We start from the raw sequence: 15908 nt of genomic DNA, 5'->3' as shown, positions 1-15908 counted from the left end.
GAGAAAATATTAGAAGGTAAGCAGTTTTACAAATGCGAGTGACATCCCCATAGACCACAGAAGTGTTCTGTCCTGATGCCAACCTTCCTGTTGACTTTTGTCATGAAACTGTATCATGTATTTTTGTGTTTGAGGACTGACTACATACCAACCACTCAACTGGATGACTGGCCAGATACCCTAATTATGGGCACAGGAAGTATTAAGGTCATGAAACCTATGACTGGCAAATAGCAGAGATCTTTACCTCAAAGGGCCACAGCATCCAGGGAAGTGGATGAGTGTAGGACAGTAGGGAGTGGTGGAGACTGTGGTAAAATGAGAGGATGCACTGCTTTTAAAGAGACAGCCATTTCTCAGTTCTGTTGAATTATTTCCACATGGAAATATAGGCCCAGTGCTGCCAGTCTTCTGATTTTTTTTTTCAACTGAATCTGAAAGTCCAGAAATCTACATTAAAATTTCATTTTTTAATGTTGACAACAATTTCAATTAAATGAAATTCTGTGCCAGTGAAACAAAGATCATCTATGGGATCAGGCTATGACTTCCCAGTGTGTAACCCCTGCCCCAGACTCTATTTAAAAGCAGACATGTAAACAAGAGTTGGCATATATTAACTCAGTTTAATCATATCAATTCTTAAACAAAAAATTTCCTCCAAGAGACAATAGTTCACAGTAACTGCAAAGCTTACTCACAATTTTTAAAAATACCAGTCATGCTTAGCATTCAAGGGGGATATTATAGAATAACTGTAAAAACTTTTACCAGGAACATTAGCTTCTGACTTTAAAAATTACAAATACTGAAGCATTTTGGTATCAGACACAGTAGTTTTGACATCATCTGTTTGTTTGATGAGTTTCTGGAAGTTTGGAAAATTGTACCTCTAATATTGGATAAAGCGCTTATTCTAAACTAAACATTTTCAGATGTAGAAAACAAACTAGCAAGCTACACATACGAAGAAAAGCCCTCTAGGACAAGCTCTCCATGTGTGGAATGCCAGCATATGCACCATGAATCCTGGAAGACTAGAATTGATACATACACTTGGCCTGAAGTCTTATACTCCAGGCTTACAATGGAGTTTGCATTCACCTACACATTAATGACAAACTCTGGGTTAGTATAGGAGAAGCCAGCAAATTCATTTTGGTCCAAGTTCATGATGAAGAGTTTATCAGTAGGCGTGAGTTCCACAGGCTGTCTGGTGAACTCTTTGTCGAAATTGGAGGTGTCTCGCTTGTCTCTCTGCCAAATGGAAAGCAAACACATTAACAGGGCATAAGGAAGAGGAAATGTGACCGGGGCATGCCAGTTATTGGGAAGCTGATGACATCTCATGGGCAGAGTCGGGAGAAGCCCTGGGCTGACCGGTTTTAGCAGCTGCACTGCAATACTATTCCCTGGCTTTCATTTCACATTGTATGTTGGCTTCTGGAGAGAAAACTTGGTGGAAATTTTCTAAGAAAGGAAATGAGACATTGACTTTGTTTAAGGATTGCCAGAAAATATGGTGTGTGTGTGTCTGTCGTTTTCTTCGGCTTTGAGATGAGTTGGAAACTACCTCTTACAAGGTATAAGGTTATAGAAATAGTCATGCGGTAGAGCGTCCAGGAGAAAATCATTAAAGAGCGCCCCCTGTGGCTAGGAGGCTTCTTTCTTTAAAAGGGAGAAGAGCTCACAACCACTCAGATCCCCAGAAGGCAGAGTGGCAAGAATGGGGACATCAGATCACTGCTCAACGAAAGGAGGGGATCACTATCCATCCCTCATTCCCTGGTGCAATCGAGGCTTTGAAGGGATGCTCAGAAATCCACCCATAGACTAGAATTTTAGTCTTCATCAGCCAGAGGTTATTCTGATGATGCATCTGGTTAAAAAACTCAGTCTGGAAAGGCAGTCTTAAAATATTCTATTCTCCTAGTTGGTCTGGAGTTTCATTTTTTGGGGGCAGGGTGCAGAGGGGACATCAATCCCCGTTTACTAGCTATAGTTTGGGCCAAGTTTCACCAGGGAATGTCAAGAGTGTGGGCTCATGAAAAGATCTCTCATCTGTATGATGCTCTTGCCTCTTCAGGGTCCTTACCAGCCTATGATCTTCCCATCCTCACCACCCACCTGGGGGCAGGTAGAGCTCCTCACCCCCAGTGCTCTGACATATAAGAAAACTGAGGCACAGGAAGGTAAAGTGACTTGCCCAAGATTCCACAGCGAGGTAGTGACTTTTACCTGACCACACGATTCCCACTTAGCCTCTCTGACTGGGGGACAGTTTGATGGCTGGTGTATTGCAAGGACAACCAAGGAAAATGCATGGGTTTCACTGGTACTGGGCTGAAGCCAGAGTGGTGTCAGATTGTCAAGAAGGGAGAGAACTGACTGATTTGCTAGAGTTTGGCCGATCATTATCCCTGCTTTAGGTTTAACCCCTAAAGGGCATTGACTGACAAGGATTTCTCATTGCTGGCCTTTGCAAAATGCCCCTCACAGGAATGCCTTCTTTTTGACTGTTCCCCTGAGACAGTAATATATCCCTACGAAGTTCCCCACTTACTCTTGTGGTGTATGTGTGGGGGTGTGGAGTGAAGGGAATATGAGGAATTCAATTCAGTAGGTGTGGTCAGAGGGGAGTGAGCTGAAGATAGCTGTGGAGCTGATTTTTGGGCGGTGGGCATCTCCTGCCATGCCCCACCCACTCTGCTTTTTTCTCATCCTGCCAACTGCCAGCCTGTCCTATGCTGTCCCAGGCACTGAATGCATTCTTTCCTGTGTTCAGAGAAAGGCTTAAATGCCAGCTTTTCCTTTAATACTGTCTGTGCCTCCGTCTCTGAACCCCACTAGTCATACTTAAACATCTTTCTAATTGTCTTCATTGCACTTGCTGCTGTCAGAAATTGTCATGATTATTTATTGCCTCTTTGCAGGAGGGTAAAGTCCTTGTCCGTATATTTCCAGTGCCAAGACTTGGTACATGGCAGGCCTTCCAAGATTATTTGCTGAATGAGTGAATAGATGAATGAAGACTTAATGAAAGATGAGCCTCTTGACTTCTGACAACTTACAGTTGTCCCCAAGCTAGAGATCTCACTCTAGAGCAAAATAATGGAATTTGTTCCCACTCATCCTGTGGGTCGCTCAGATGGGCCCTTGTCCATTGTGAGCCCCAATATGGATAGAACTGTGTGAAGCTCCTTCAAGATCTGAGAGCTCCAGGGCTGAGTGTGGGCCCTGGGAATACCTGAGGCTAGTAGACAGGCAGCTGCCTCCTTGCAGGTCCCCTGGTGTGGCTTTCCCTGCCTGTGGGCATCCAGCAGAGGTTCCCTTTGCATCATCCCCAATTATGAAAGTCCTACCCCATTTGTTGTATTGGTGATGCTTCAATCAGTCGCATGGTCCAAACAGGACTTGCCTTTGTGGGCAGATCCTCAATAGAAAAGACCCCTGAACTTTACCCTAAAAGTTGGGAAACAATGGGCCTCTCTGTTGGGAAAATTCCTTTCCGGGCTGATGGTATCTGAAGTTACATGAAAATAGTTGTACTCACCCCAGGAGGGTTACCGAACCCAGGTCTCCTGCATTGCAGGTGGATTCTTTACCATCTGAGCCAGTAGGGAAGCCCCACTAATTCCACTGGCTTCCTAGTAATTCCCCAAGATGGTCACTGTAAGCATGGCCCTGTGTTTTCTTAGAAGAGAAGGTCAGTGAGGAGTCCAACAAAGGAAAGAGGGATTCTAAGATCCCGGTAGACAACTAGCCGTGACTACCCTGGACTGTGTTGAGGCTTCTTTGGATTTTCTTATTTAGTTTCTTTTTACAAAACGACCCTCTAATTTAAGGTCTTCTGGAAAGCAACAACCTGTCTCATCTAGAAGAACCAGGTGGTGTCAAGCCAGGGGCAGTCTCCTGAGGGCCCAAAAGGGTAATGCCTGCAAGAATCTGGACTAACGACTTGGAACTGAGTTCTGAAACTAGTTCCCTCTCATCATACAGGCATCCAGTCAGCTCACATCTTGATGATTCTGTGATCGGATCAAGTATGGAGACTGTGCCTTCGGCCTTCTAGAAGCAAACTCACCCCAGCTCTTGTCTCTCTTTCCCCACCTTGGCATTATAGGATTGGACCAGAAATCTGGGTCGAGAGGGTGCCGCTATATCTCCTTTAGCCTCCAAAGTGGTCTCCAGAGAGAAAGAACCCCAAAGTCTTCTGATGATTCTTCCTTTCTTAAAAGAAGTCTTCCCTGATTAACCTAGAAACGAGTTATCTCTAGATCACATCGTGCTTTTAATGACTTGTTTAATGACTACCTTCCTGGGTTGCATCTTCATGCTCCCCACCATGCTCCTGGCACCCAGGATAGAGCCCAGCACACAGTCAGTGCTCACTAAATGCTGGCTGGGTGAATGAAAGGAGGGTGGAATACATGCACAATCACAAAAATTAATTTAAAAATCTTTCTTGGATGTGTTTGCAAAGTATTCCGCTGAGATTACATCTGTTCTCAGTCTCCTCTGCACTTGAAATGTTGATGGAATAGGCAACTGCAAGAATTCTAATGATCCCTCCCTTTCACAGAAGGCTTCCCTGAACAACTCTCAGCTCAGTGTATTAGGGGAACAGAGGCTTTGGCTTGAGTATCTACTTCTGCAAACTATTAAACTTTTGAAAAATAACGTCAGCAATTTGGAAAATGTAAAGAGCAGTAAATATAATACATATATATATACACACACAGTATATTCTTTCTATTTATATCTATTTATCTCTATCTACCTATTTATTTATATCTATTCACTCATCCTACGTAGTTCTCTAAAGTTGTCTCTAATGACTTGTCGATGGCCCAATGTTTCTCCTTGATTTTAATCTTCCTGAGAGTATATCCAAGTAAAGGCTTGGTGACCCAACAGCCAGATGAAAGACTTCAAATAACCCGTCTGTTGGTGGGCATGGCTCAGAGACGGCAGTCACAGAAGAGGGAGACCTGTATGGAGATTCAGGAAACTGGGTTTGCATTCCAACTGGCTGACTTTGGGCAAGTCACTTCCTCCCTCCTGATGCCAGTTTCCCAACAATACAATAAGGAGGCTCTTCCCCAGTTTTCCTCCTTCTCTTACCTCCTAAACCTGAGAGCTAGGGCTTCGCGTTTGCTTCCCCTGACGTCTAGACTGTGACCCACAACAACGGCCACAGGGATGGTCCCCAAGCCCCCAGCAAGGAGACAAGAGCAGGCAGAAAGGAGTGAACAGCAGGGGGCTTTGCCCAAGTGGAAATCAAATCACAATTTTCTTAGAGATGAGAAGTCTCCCTTCAAGGACTTTTGTCAAGTGTTTTAAGTTTCCTTGATGGTCTCTTAGAAGCCCTGGCGTTTGCAGAAATCACTTGACTTGTGACAAGAGTTGCCTTTAGGGCTGCCTGAGGACAGCAGGGGACAGGAGGCGGGATGGGGGACCACCTGCTGTCCTCTGCTCAGAGGGAAACGGAACTTCCCCAATCAAGGGGTTTCCCTGGGCTTCTGGGGGCTCGTGAAGCTATTTGCTAGAAAGGATGAGTCTGAGCTGAGAGGCGTAGTGATTTTGATAACAAACTCAACAGCCCCAGCCCTGCTCCTAGCTGGCCGCTAAACTTGCCTCTGGTGAGAATGTGAGCCTTGAGCTCCGATCTCATTGGAGACCCCCCCCCAGCTAGCTCATCCCACCCCATCAAAGGCCCCCAGGAGTCTCTAAATGATCCACAGTTTCAGTCTTTCTGACTGGCTGAACACTGGGGCCAAGATTAAGATCTGGCTTTAATTTTTTCTGTCCTGAAGCCTCAGGAGGCCCCATTCTGCAGTTTGGGTCCATGTTTTTCATAGATAGCCGTTTTCCTTGAAATAGTATTTCTTCTTTTTTCTTGCTTTTTTTTTTTTTTAATTGTATCTCGATGCTAGAAGAAAAATGGCACATAACAGATATCCAGATACAAACATTTCCAGAAACATCTTGCAAAACAGCATCAAAGTGAAGAATACAACTGTCTACGTTTTCAAGACATGGTGTCTTTCTCAGAGCACTTAATTAGCTTTCTGAAGCCAGCAGCAAACCTAGACAAATCCCATCCGGGCAGGCATGGGTCTGCCAGGCTCTAGAGCTGTCTTCTCAGTAAATCAAAGCAGGTCATTGTGGTTAATAACATTTGGACACGTATTTCAAAGCATGTGTAACAAAAGTGAGTAACTTTTTTTTTTTTTGCATTTGAACAACAGAAATAAAACCCCAAAGCAAATAAAGTTTGAAATGTAATGTAAAACTATGGCCCTTTGGGACTTTGCTAAAGTGACCATGTCTTTTCAGGGAGTGAGTCCAAATGCCCTGTTCAAGTAGTTTGGGGATGAAGGTGATCGGGGGACACAGGGAACCAGAAATTACAGCATTAAGGTAGCACCCAAGCTGGTTGCCTTATGACTCCTGGAGGTGCCCTTAGATTGAAACTACTAAAAGCACACTCTTGGAATTTTAAAAGGACTTAGATAGTCTTCTTAATTTTTGAGTTAAAAAAAATTATTTTTAGCATGTTTCTTCCCCAAAGCTCCTGGGGCCTCCAAACCAGGAAGAATGGAGGAAATTCCCCCTAAGGCAAAGCAACCATCTACTTGGATACAAGCCAAGCTCCAGGACTGGAAGCAGGAGAATACTGCTAAGCATCCGATTATCCACTTGTTTGGCAGGAAAAAAATCTAGATTGGATGGTTGGCGTTGGAAAAGGGATGAAAATGGCAGCGCAGGAAAAAGGGGGAGAAAGCAGGCATGTTCTGTCCCTGCTGGATCTACGTCGCTGACATGCTGGGGAAAATAAATGCTACAAGGACTTTGATAATGTGCTGATTATGCAGCCACATTGTCAACATGCCACCTGCATAATCCCATCTCACAGAGATGCTCCAAAACTACCTGAGGACATTTGGGTCCTGAAACATGGTCACTCTAGTTTCATCAGCAAATAAAACATGGATGCAACTTTGTAATGAAAAACAAAAAATGTCACCACAATAGCCGTTGAGCTTGAATGACAGAAATGAAGGACGGAAATCTACGCAGCTACTTAGCTCTTGACTTCAGGTTTTAAAAATTCAGAGTTAACAAAGGAAAATCCTTCGAATTCTGATTGGTCAATATTCCTGATGACTTCCTGGTCAGGAGGTGTTAGAACTGGTGGATGGCGGGTGAAAAATCGGTCGAAGTTTTCAGCATTTCGCCCACACTATGAGAGGGGAAGAGAAGAATTTGTGGTGGGTGGAAAAAACAAACTAAACGAAACTGAAAACAGAACAGAACCAAACGAAACTGGGTGCGGCTTCTCCAAGCCCTTCCCTTTCACTACCTCGGAGAGATTGTTTCGATGATCAAAAATGAGAGCAACATAAAATGCAAAATTCTCATGACCACGGATCGGCAGGTGACCTTGGGCTCCCGACCTTCAGTTCCTGTAGCTCATGAGCTGCCCGTGGTGTCCTTCTGGGCAGTCAGGAGCTGGATGGCAGCATGGGATGGTGGGGATGGTAGCATGTGGCATGTTCTCCCAACTCCACCCCAAGAAGCTGGCCAACCTCATTCCTGAAGGAGATGGGATTAAGGTCCCTGAGATATTTTTTGTGGTATAAGATTCGAAGTAATGACCTGTTTATACTTCACCTCGGAGATTCCCAACATCAAGCCGCAGGTCCCTTAAAGCGCTGTCCTTTGGCTCTCAGTCATCTCTGGAGACATTCTCCAACTCCAGAGATACAAGCGTTTACATGCTCCAGTTAATGGAGAGAAACATCCAGACCTGGGTTTGGTGGCTGCAATGGCAGGGCCACTACGAGGCCCTGGTTGGAAGGAGAAGTCATTGACCCTTGATTACAAGGTACCAGGAAATAAACGCAGCCATTTTCCCTCCAGATGGGAATGAAGGGTGTGGGATGAAAGCCAACCCAGTGCCTGGGATCTCCCCAAGCTCTCAAGAAGAAACCATCACCATTTCTCATGCCTCCTGCTGTCCTTCTCTATGAAAAGGTCCTGGTCTGAGGCAGAGTGATAACGTGCGTGCGTGCGCGCGTGTGTGTGTGTGTGTGTGTGTGTGTACATGTGTTCACTCGTGCGTGAGCACATACACATGCACACACCAGTTCCCATCTAATGAGAAGAGCTGAGTCACTAGGCATGCTCTTCTTCCTTCTACACCAGCAAACCCATTTGCATGAAATCTCTCAGTGTTTCAGTAGCTCCAGGAGGCAACCTCAACCTAAGAACATGGTGGGAGTAATGACAATCGCGATGTGCATGTATGCCCAGTCGCTCAGGCCTGTCTGACTCTCTGCGACCCCATGGCCTGTAGCCCACCAGGCTCCTCTGTCCACGGGATTATCCCGGCAAGAATAATGGAGTGGGCTGCCATTTCCTCCTCCAGCGGATCTTCCCGACCCAGGGACTGAACCTGACTCTCCTGCGGCTCCTGCATTAGCAGGTGGATTCTTTACCACTGAGCCACTTGGGAAGACAGTGATAATTATAACAGTTAATGTTTAGTATGCATTTTGTATGTTCCAGGCATGCTAGAATGCTCTTTCTTTGTATTACTTTTACTTCATTCTCCCAAAGACCCTATGAAGTGGGTATTACAGCCATCCCTATTGTATGGACGAGGAGACTGAAGCCAAGGAGGTGATGTAATTTGTTCAGGGTTCCACTGCTAACAAACAGCAGAGCTACTGTGTCAGCCAGGTTTGTCTGTCAGAGTCCAAGCTCCCAGTGCCATGTTGCAAAATGGTTGGTGGGCTGGCGACTGACCGCACAGAGTGGGGTACGGGGGACACAGGTTAAAATCCTGGCATCACTGCCTGCTAGGGGTACAACCCTGGCCAACCCCCTTTAAGCCTCAGTTTCCTCTTTTGTACACTAGAGACAACTCTAGTTTTTCTCAAATGAGGTTCTGATGAGGATAAAATGAGATCCCATGTGTGACTGACACCATGCCTGGCACTGAGTAAGTGATCAACACAGCCAAGCTGTGAGCATCGTTGGTTCTCATTTTCCACTACAATTCCCCCAAGACAGTATCCACTTCCTATGATGGCATGTTTCCATGATGTTAAAGTTTTAAACATTGAGGAAACAGCCTTGCATTTTTAAAGACTCGTGTCAAGACTTGGAGAAGCACATTAGTTATTCCAAACTAAATTGTTTCAGCTGTTTTGACAGCTTGGCCTCAGTACCAATAAGGGACCCCCAACCACATGACCAAGACTCAGGTCTTTTCTGCTGGCCAGTGGGGCAAAACTTTCATCTGCACAAAACTTTTGCCGTCAAGGTCAACACAGTGTGGTCAGGAATACCGTCCAGATTCTTTCATTGTTTATTCATTTTCTCATTCATGAAACACTTCCTGAGTACCTTCCACGTGCCAGGTCCTGTGTTAATAGTAAATCATAGAAAATCCATGCCTCACAGAGCTTACGTTTTACTGGAGAAGAAAGGCAATCAATAATACATAAAAATATAACTGTAAATGTATATTTTAATGCCAGATGAGGAATTCCCTGGCAGTCGGGTGGTTAGGACTTGGTGCTTTCCCTGCTGGCACCCCGATTCCCTCCCCGGTCAAGGGAACCGAGATCCTACAAGCTAGGCTGTGTGGCCAAAACTCCCCCAAAACAACAAAAACAAAACAAATAATAATGCCAGATGGAAACAAGTGACATTAAGAAAAACAGAGTCGGGGTAAAGAGTGAAGATGAGGCCATTTTTGATAAATCAGTCAGCTTGGAGGTGACGGTCTGGCAAGCCTTCAGCCAGGAGGAGCTGTGCACACACTGGCAGGAAGAACATTCTGGGTAGAAGGAACTGCAGGGGCAAAGGACCCAGGACGGGAGCTTGCTGGGCATGCTCACTGAACAGCCACGAAGCTAATGTGGCCAGAGCAGTGACCAAGGGGCAAGCAGGGTTCTGAGAGCTCAAGAGGGGACTAGGAGCCAGATCACTGGCCAGGCCAGCCCTGTGAAGACAGAGGCTTTTCCGCTCAGCTTGATGAGAAGCGGCTGGAGAATTCTGAGCACTGAGGAGGCAGGCTCTGACAGCAGCGTCACTGGGACTGTGTCCAAAACAGACCGATGGGTGAACAAGGGGGAAAGGTAGAAGCAGACCAATCAGAAGGATGCTGCAATAATCCAGGCAAGCGAGGATGGTGGTCTGGAGGAAGGTCACAGTGGGGAAGATGGGAAGATGCATTTGACTGGGGAGGGGTCTACTTTGAATTGAGAGTTAATAAGATTTGCTGATGGACTGGCTGTGGGGTATGAGAAGACTTGTGGGCTGAACCACTTGGTGAGTAGGTGACACTGGGGTAAAGCATGTTTGGTTAAAGAAACGGAGCCTTGGTTTCATTCACGGTAAGTTGGAGAGTCCAGTGGAGATGTCAGAGGTCAGACAGGAGTCCCTTGCTGAGACTGGAAAGGAGCAGGCACTGGACTGATGGTGGAGGAAGCGGGGAGGGTAGAAGATGGTTGCGATCATCCAGAGGAGAGAGATGGTGGACAGGGTTGTGGAAAAAGAGGGAGCAGAAGGGATGGAGCTGGAAAAAACAAAGAGATGTCAGCGCCAGGGACTGGAGGAGTGGGATGGTGTATTACAAGGCAGCCCTGTGGGTGCTTCTGGGTGTTGGGACCCCAACCAGCCAGCACAGGAAGCTGAGACACAGAGAGTCTTCAGGGGCCATTTTTCTTAAAACAAACAAACAAACAAACAAACCCATCCCTTTCCCATCCACACCAGAAGGCTGTTGCTTTGCTGGGGCCTCCCCAGAGGCTGTGATGGGAGACAGAGAAACAGCTTCTGGCAGCTCTGTGGCCTCCTCTGCCATCACTCCCCCCACTGCCTGGAGAACAATGAAATCTTTAAGTGAGATAGCAGAAAGGAGATGCAGGAACAGGGGTTAACTAAGGGGGCACAATACAGCGGGAGCGTGATTTCCCTGCTAATAAGCAGCTTACGAGCCTGGCAGATCACAGCCTCCCTAAGTGTTTCCGTGTTTTTCAAATGGAGCTGTCACTGCCCATTAGCTTCAGGAGCGCTCCCTAAATGGAGACGTCAGCCCTTGGGAGGCACAGCCCGATCAGCTCTGCGCCTGCTGTGTCCTTGGAGAATGGGCAGCTCCGCGGCTGAGATCTAATTACAAACGCAGCGTGGACCACACCTGCTTCTCCGGCTGGAAACGCTTCAGCCTCACTCAAAAGAACACCCAACCCCCTTGTCATCACTGGGGCTCCTGGAACGGAACGGGGGCCAAAGCCAACTAGGTTATTTAAAGTCATATGGAACCTCTTCCATAGTTGGAGAGGGGAGTGAGGATCGTGATGTGTTTGCTTGAGCCCCCAAATTTAAGAGCCAAGACCACCTGAAAATCTTATCTGTGAACTGTTACACGTGAGCTCTTTTCTCCCCTCTTTTTCTTCCCTTCCTTCTAATTTCTGTTTCGTTGTGTTAATAACAGCTCCAAGTCTAGCTGTCAAATGTGGAGTTGGCTCAGTCACAGCAACCACAGAGATCTTTCAAAGACGCCAACCTGGATATGTCACTTTCCTGCTCTTGCCTGTGGTGGCTCCCCATGGCCCAAAGCCAGACTCCTCAGCATGGCTTACAGGTTGTTTAGGACTCAGTGCTGGTCACCTGGCCAACAGCCCGTTCACTGCCCACGTTCCCCTAGTCCAGCTCCCACCCCTAACACACCCTCCAGCTGTGTTGAAATCCTCCCAGTTCTTGGAACGCTCATGCATGCTCACCTCCAAGCCTGAGCACAAGCTGTCTTCTTCACCAGGAAGCCTTGCCTCCCACCCTGTTCCCCGTCATTGCCTACATGTCCTCCGCCTCCAGTCACTTCCTCCAGGAGCTTTTCCTGGAGCCCTCCTCTACACACCTGGGTTTAGGCCGTCAAAATACAGGAAGGGACTCCCTGGTGGTGAAGGGGTTAAGACTCCACGTTGCCATCCCTGGTCAGGGAACTAAGATCCCACATTCCGAGGTTTAAGAGATAGAGTGTTCATCAAAGAGTTGTTAGAGGGGAAAAAAATTTTTTTTTTGAAATCAACTCTTGACCAATAGGGAAAAGAGTTGAATAAATAATGATATAACTATTTTTATGTATTACCATGCAAAACACTTTTAAAAATTAAAATAAGATGTAGAAGAATCTCAAATAACAGTTATATATAATTAATAACAGTGTGTATAATCTGTTCCCATTTTATAAATTATAGACATAAATGTGTGTATACTATCTGCATGTGTATTATATATGTGCTTGTAGAGATTGGGAGAGTTACAGACTGTTTGATTTTTCTATTTTTATGCTTATTGTGTTTTTGGAAATTTAAATAACAGTCAAGTAATATTAATAAAAAGTATCTTTTTAAAGATTTTTTTAAATGTGAACCATTTTTAAAAAGTCTTTGTTGAATTTGTTACAATACTGCTTCTGCTTCATATTTTGATTTTTTGGCCATGAGGCATGTGGGATCTTACCTCCCAGACCAGTGATCAAACCACACCCCCTCTGTTGGAAGGCTAAGTGTTAACCACTGGACTGCCAGGGAAGTCCCTACAAAGCCTATTTTAAATGAGGGAGCTATTGCAGTGGAGAAAAGGGGGAAAATAGGAATAAAGGGAATGGAAATATTTAACCCAATTGTTAAAATCTGCCTGGTGCTGTTAAATGAGCTTCATGTTAGTTAAAAACCCTAAGATTTCCCTAATAGCTGTCCCAGTGTGTACTTTGGTGCTAAAGGAATGATGACGAAGGCTAATATTTAGCTTATCTAAATGGGCATCTTCCATCTACTGATTTGCTGGGTACCAGAAATAAGATGGCATATAAGACGTCCCTGTCCTTGTCACCATGGAGCTTACAGTCCAGCAGAGGAGACAGATGCACAGATGGACAGCATGGAGCCGTGTGACAAGTGCTGCCACTGAGTACAGAGGTGAGGGATCTGAGGAGACTAGCTCAGGGAGAAAGAAGAAAGTCCAGGGAGACTTCCTGGAGGAGGTGACATCTAAGCTGAGTGGGATCAAAAAGAAAGAAATTGCTTCTTTGGAGGAAGGAAGGAAAGAGCCCAGGGAAGAAACAGAAGTGAAAAGAGATAAGCGACAGAAGACACTGGAGAAGAGAATAAGGGTCTGCCCCATACTTCTCGCTGCTTAACCGGGCTTGAAAACGTGAGGCCATTGTCAGAGCATCTTCAGGAACTGAGCCTAGGGCATGATGAAAAGATACCCAAGCATATAGTCTGAGTAAAAGACAAAGAAATCTCTCTTTTTTTAAATGTGCAAATTCAATGAAATTCAGGATCCTTTTTATGCTGTGTGGGTCTCCGCAGCAGGAGAACGCAGGAGGGTCCCACCCAGTGAGCAGCAGCCAGCCACGGTCAGAGCCACACACACATTTGATCATTTTTAAAAGTTGTCTGTAGACCAAAGTTTTTCTCCCGAGCAGAGTCAGACAATATTCCAAACTGTCTGGCCTTTGGCAAAGAAGGAAAGATTAAAGCCTTCTTTTCTGATAATGAAGGTCCCTTACTATAGGGAATATTTGATCTCTGTGTCTATTTAGGAAGAAGTCGGCAAGAGAGAGGTCTTTTGTGCTGGATAGCAAGTTTCACTTTTTAACAAATTTTCATTTAAAAAACATGCAATGTTTGTTTTCCTCAGTCTCAATTTAAATGCTACCTCCTCAGAAAAGCGATTCCAGATCACCTCCAAGTCACGGAGCTCCCTCTTTTCTCCTCTTCCTGTTATTCTCTCTCAGAACAACCTGTTCATTTCTACCATAGGAAATAAAATGTGTGAATATCCAGATCTACATGTTTGTTTCTTTGTATATCTGTCATTGTCTATAGTCCCATCTAGATTGTATGAGCTGCTGCATGAGTTTACAATCTCGATGGGAATATAGATGATGACATGGCAACCCACTCCAAAATTCTTGCCTGGAGAATCCCATGGACAGGGGAGTCTGGTGGGCGACAGTCCATAGGGTTGCAAAGAGTTGGACATGATGGAAGCTACTTAGCATGCACACACACACACACACACACACACACACACACACACACACACACGAGAGCTGAAGCCACATCTGATTGGCCCACACCTGAATTTCCAGATCTCAATACAGAGCTGGCACTGAGTGCTGTTCAACGGATAAATGGTAGTATATATGAAGAGCTTATTTTTAGCCAGATACTGTATAAGTGATTTACAAGCATGATCTCATTTAATCCAACAGGTCTATGAAGTCTGCTCTACAACAAGGAACAGATTTAGAGCTTAAGTAACTGACTAGGATTTGCGCTCAGATCTGACAACTGATCCATTTATGCAGAAACAAACAACTTGTTCACAAGTGCCAAGAGAAAGAAACAACAAAGTCCTTTATAATTCTACCACCCCAATACCTTCATTATCTTAACATTTTGGTCTATGTCCTGGATGGCTGGGTGAATTGATCGATGAATGCTTTCTACTCTCTAAAAAATGTAGAATCATCACTTTATTCTTTAAGCTGCTTTTAAAAACTAGATGAAATATACTCTAAATGCTTCCCCATGTCAACAAAGTAACATATTGTTCTTATCCATTCTTTAAAATTCATCCTAAACCTAAGCTGTTGCTGGCTTCAAATAAACTAGCCCTTAAACAGTAATTGTCCCTTTCATTTGCCTGTTTTTATAGCCTTGATTCTCATACATCCGTAAGACAGGCAGGAAAGATATTCTCCACTTAACAGAAAATTTGAAAAGTTAACAACTTGGTTGGGGTCATACAAGGTAAACGGGGAGAACCAAGATTCAGTCTGGTCTGCTTGCTTCCAGAGACCACAGGGTGTCAGCGACATCTCACTGCCTTGCAAATTGCATCTGATCATGTGACATGGACTTAAAAGTTAAGTTGACCTGGGTAATAATCTTAGCACCATCAACCTGCAGATAATCTGTAAGCAAGTTATCTAAATTCCCTTGGCCAGATTTCCTGTTTTGTCAAATGGATCTATCTTGCAGGGTGCAGTGAGAATGATTTGACAAAATGCACATAAAAAAATCTGACATGGTAGCTGGTAGCTGCAGTTGAGTTGTGACTCAGCCAGTCCCATCCAGTGAGCTAGTCTGATGGGGGTGGCTGTACTCTGGCAACAGAGGGGTCCTACGGGCCCTGCCACACCCCAACCTACCCTAGTGAAGTGGGAGATAGATGGGCCCCTGAGCTGGACAGTTGGAGTTTGTCCAGCAGAGTAAATTGGAGATCTGTTTTCCCTAGATACTCGGAGGACAAAGTGGCAGGAGCTGAGTTCTGCTGGAGCAAAGAGATAAAACAACCAAAAGGAGGGGGTGCCATCCCATAATAGGTGCTGTCAAACCTTCCACAGGCCTCTGCACTGGAATCCATTTTGGCCAAAACCTGTGCAAGCATATTGGGGAGGGCCCTAGGCCAAGTCAGGTGTGGAAAAGAAATAAGATAGCCAGCCAAAGGTAAGCAAAGACCCGGAAGAACTGCCCTATATAAATGATTTAACTGCCTCTTTACTAGGGCTCCTCTCCATTAGGGAAAACGCCCACACCCTCCCGGGTGTGTCTCTCTGGCCTTGCTTCTTCTGTCTTAAATAAACAAACTGTTTCACTGTGTGCTCTCCCCCACAAGCTATGCTGTGTCTCTGATAATAAACTTTGTACCTGTTTTTACAGTTTTTGTCTGTTTGAGAAATTCATTTTTCAATGGGGACAAAGGCCAGGGGAATTTTGCTCCAAGCCTCTAACCCCTGGTGCACTAGCAGCTAGGATTCCTGGTTTCCATCCAAGCCACCCAGGTTCAATTCCTAGGCAGGGAACCAAGATCTC

The 15908-nt window shown here is 45.3% G+C and overlaps 1 protein-coding gene across 2 annotated transcripts in view; it reads right to left on the bottom strand.

The window, feature by feature from the left end:
• Positions 1 to 606: 606 nt before the first annotated feature.
• PRKCB (protein kinase C beta) overlaps positions 607 to 15908 on the bottom strand; it is a 371817-nt gene continuing 356515 nt past the window's right edge. Inside the window, exon 17 of one of the 2 annotated variants that reach the window (XM_040257896.1) lies at positions 607 to 7246. In XM_040257896.1, the coding sequence (XP_040113830.1) occupies positions 7088 to 7246 (159 nt within the window). In that variant the 3' untranslated portion in view covers positions 607 to 7087. The remainder of the gene's footprint in view (positions 7247 to 15908) is intronic. The other variant, XM_040257905.1, reaches the window with a different exon arrangement.

The sequence above is a fragment of the Oryx dammah genome, unplaced genomic scaffold, assembly GCF_014754425.2.
Source record: "Oryx dammah isolate SB20612 unplaced genomic scaffold, SCBI_Odam_1.1 HiC_scaffold_2, whole genome shotgun sequence".
Lineage (NCBI taxonomy): Eukaryota > Metazoa > Chordata > Mammalia > Artiodactyla > Bovidae > Oryx > Oryx dammah.
Note: the sequence above shows the minus strand (reverse complement) of the source record. Positions and strands in the feature narration are given on the sequence as shown.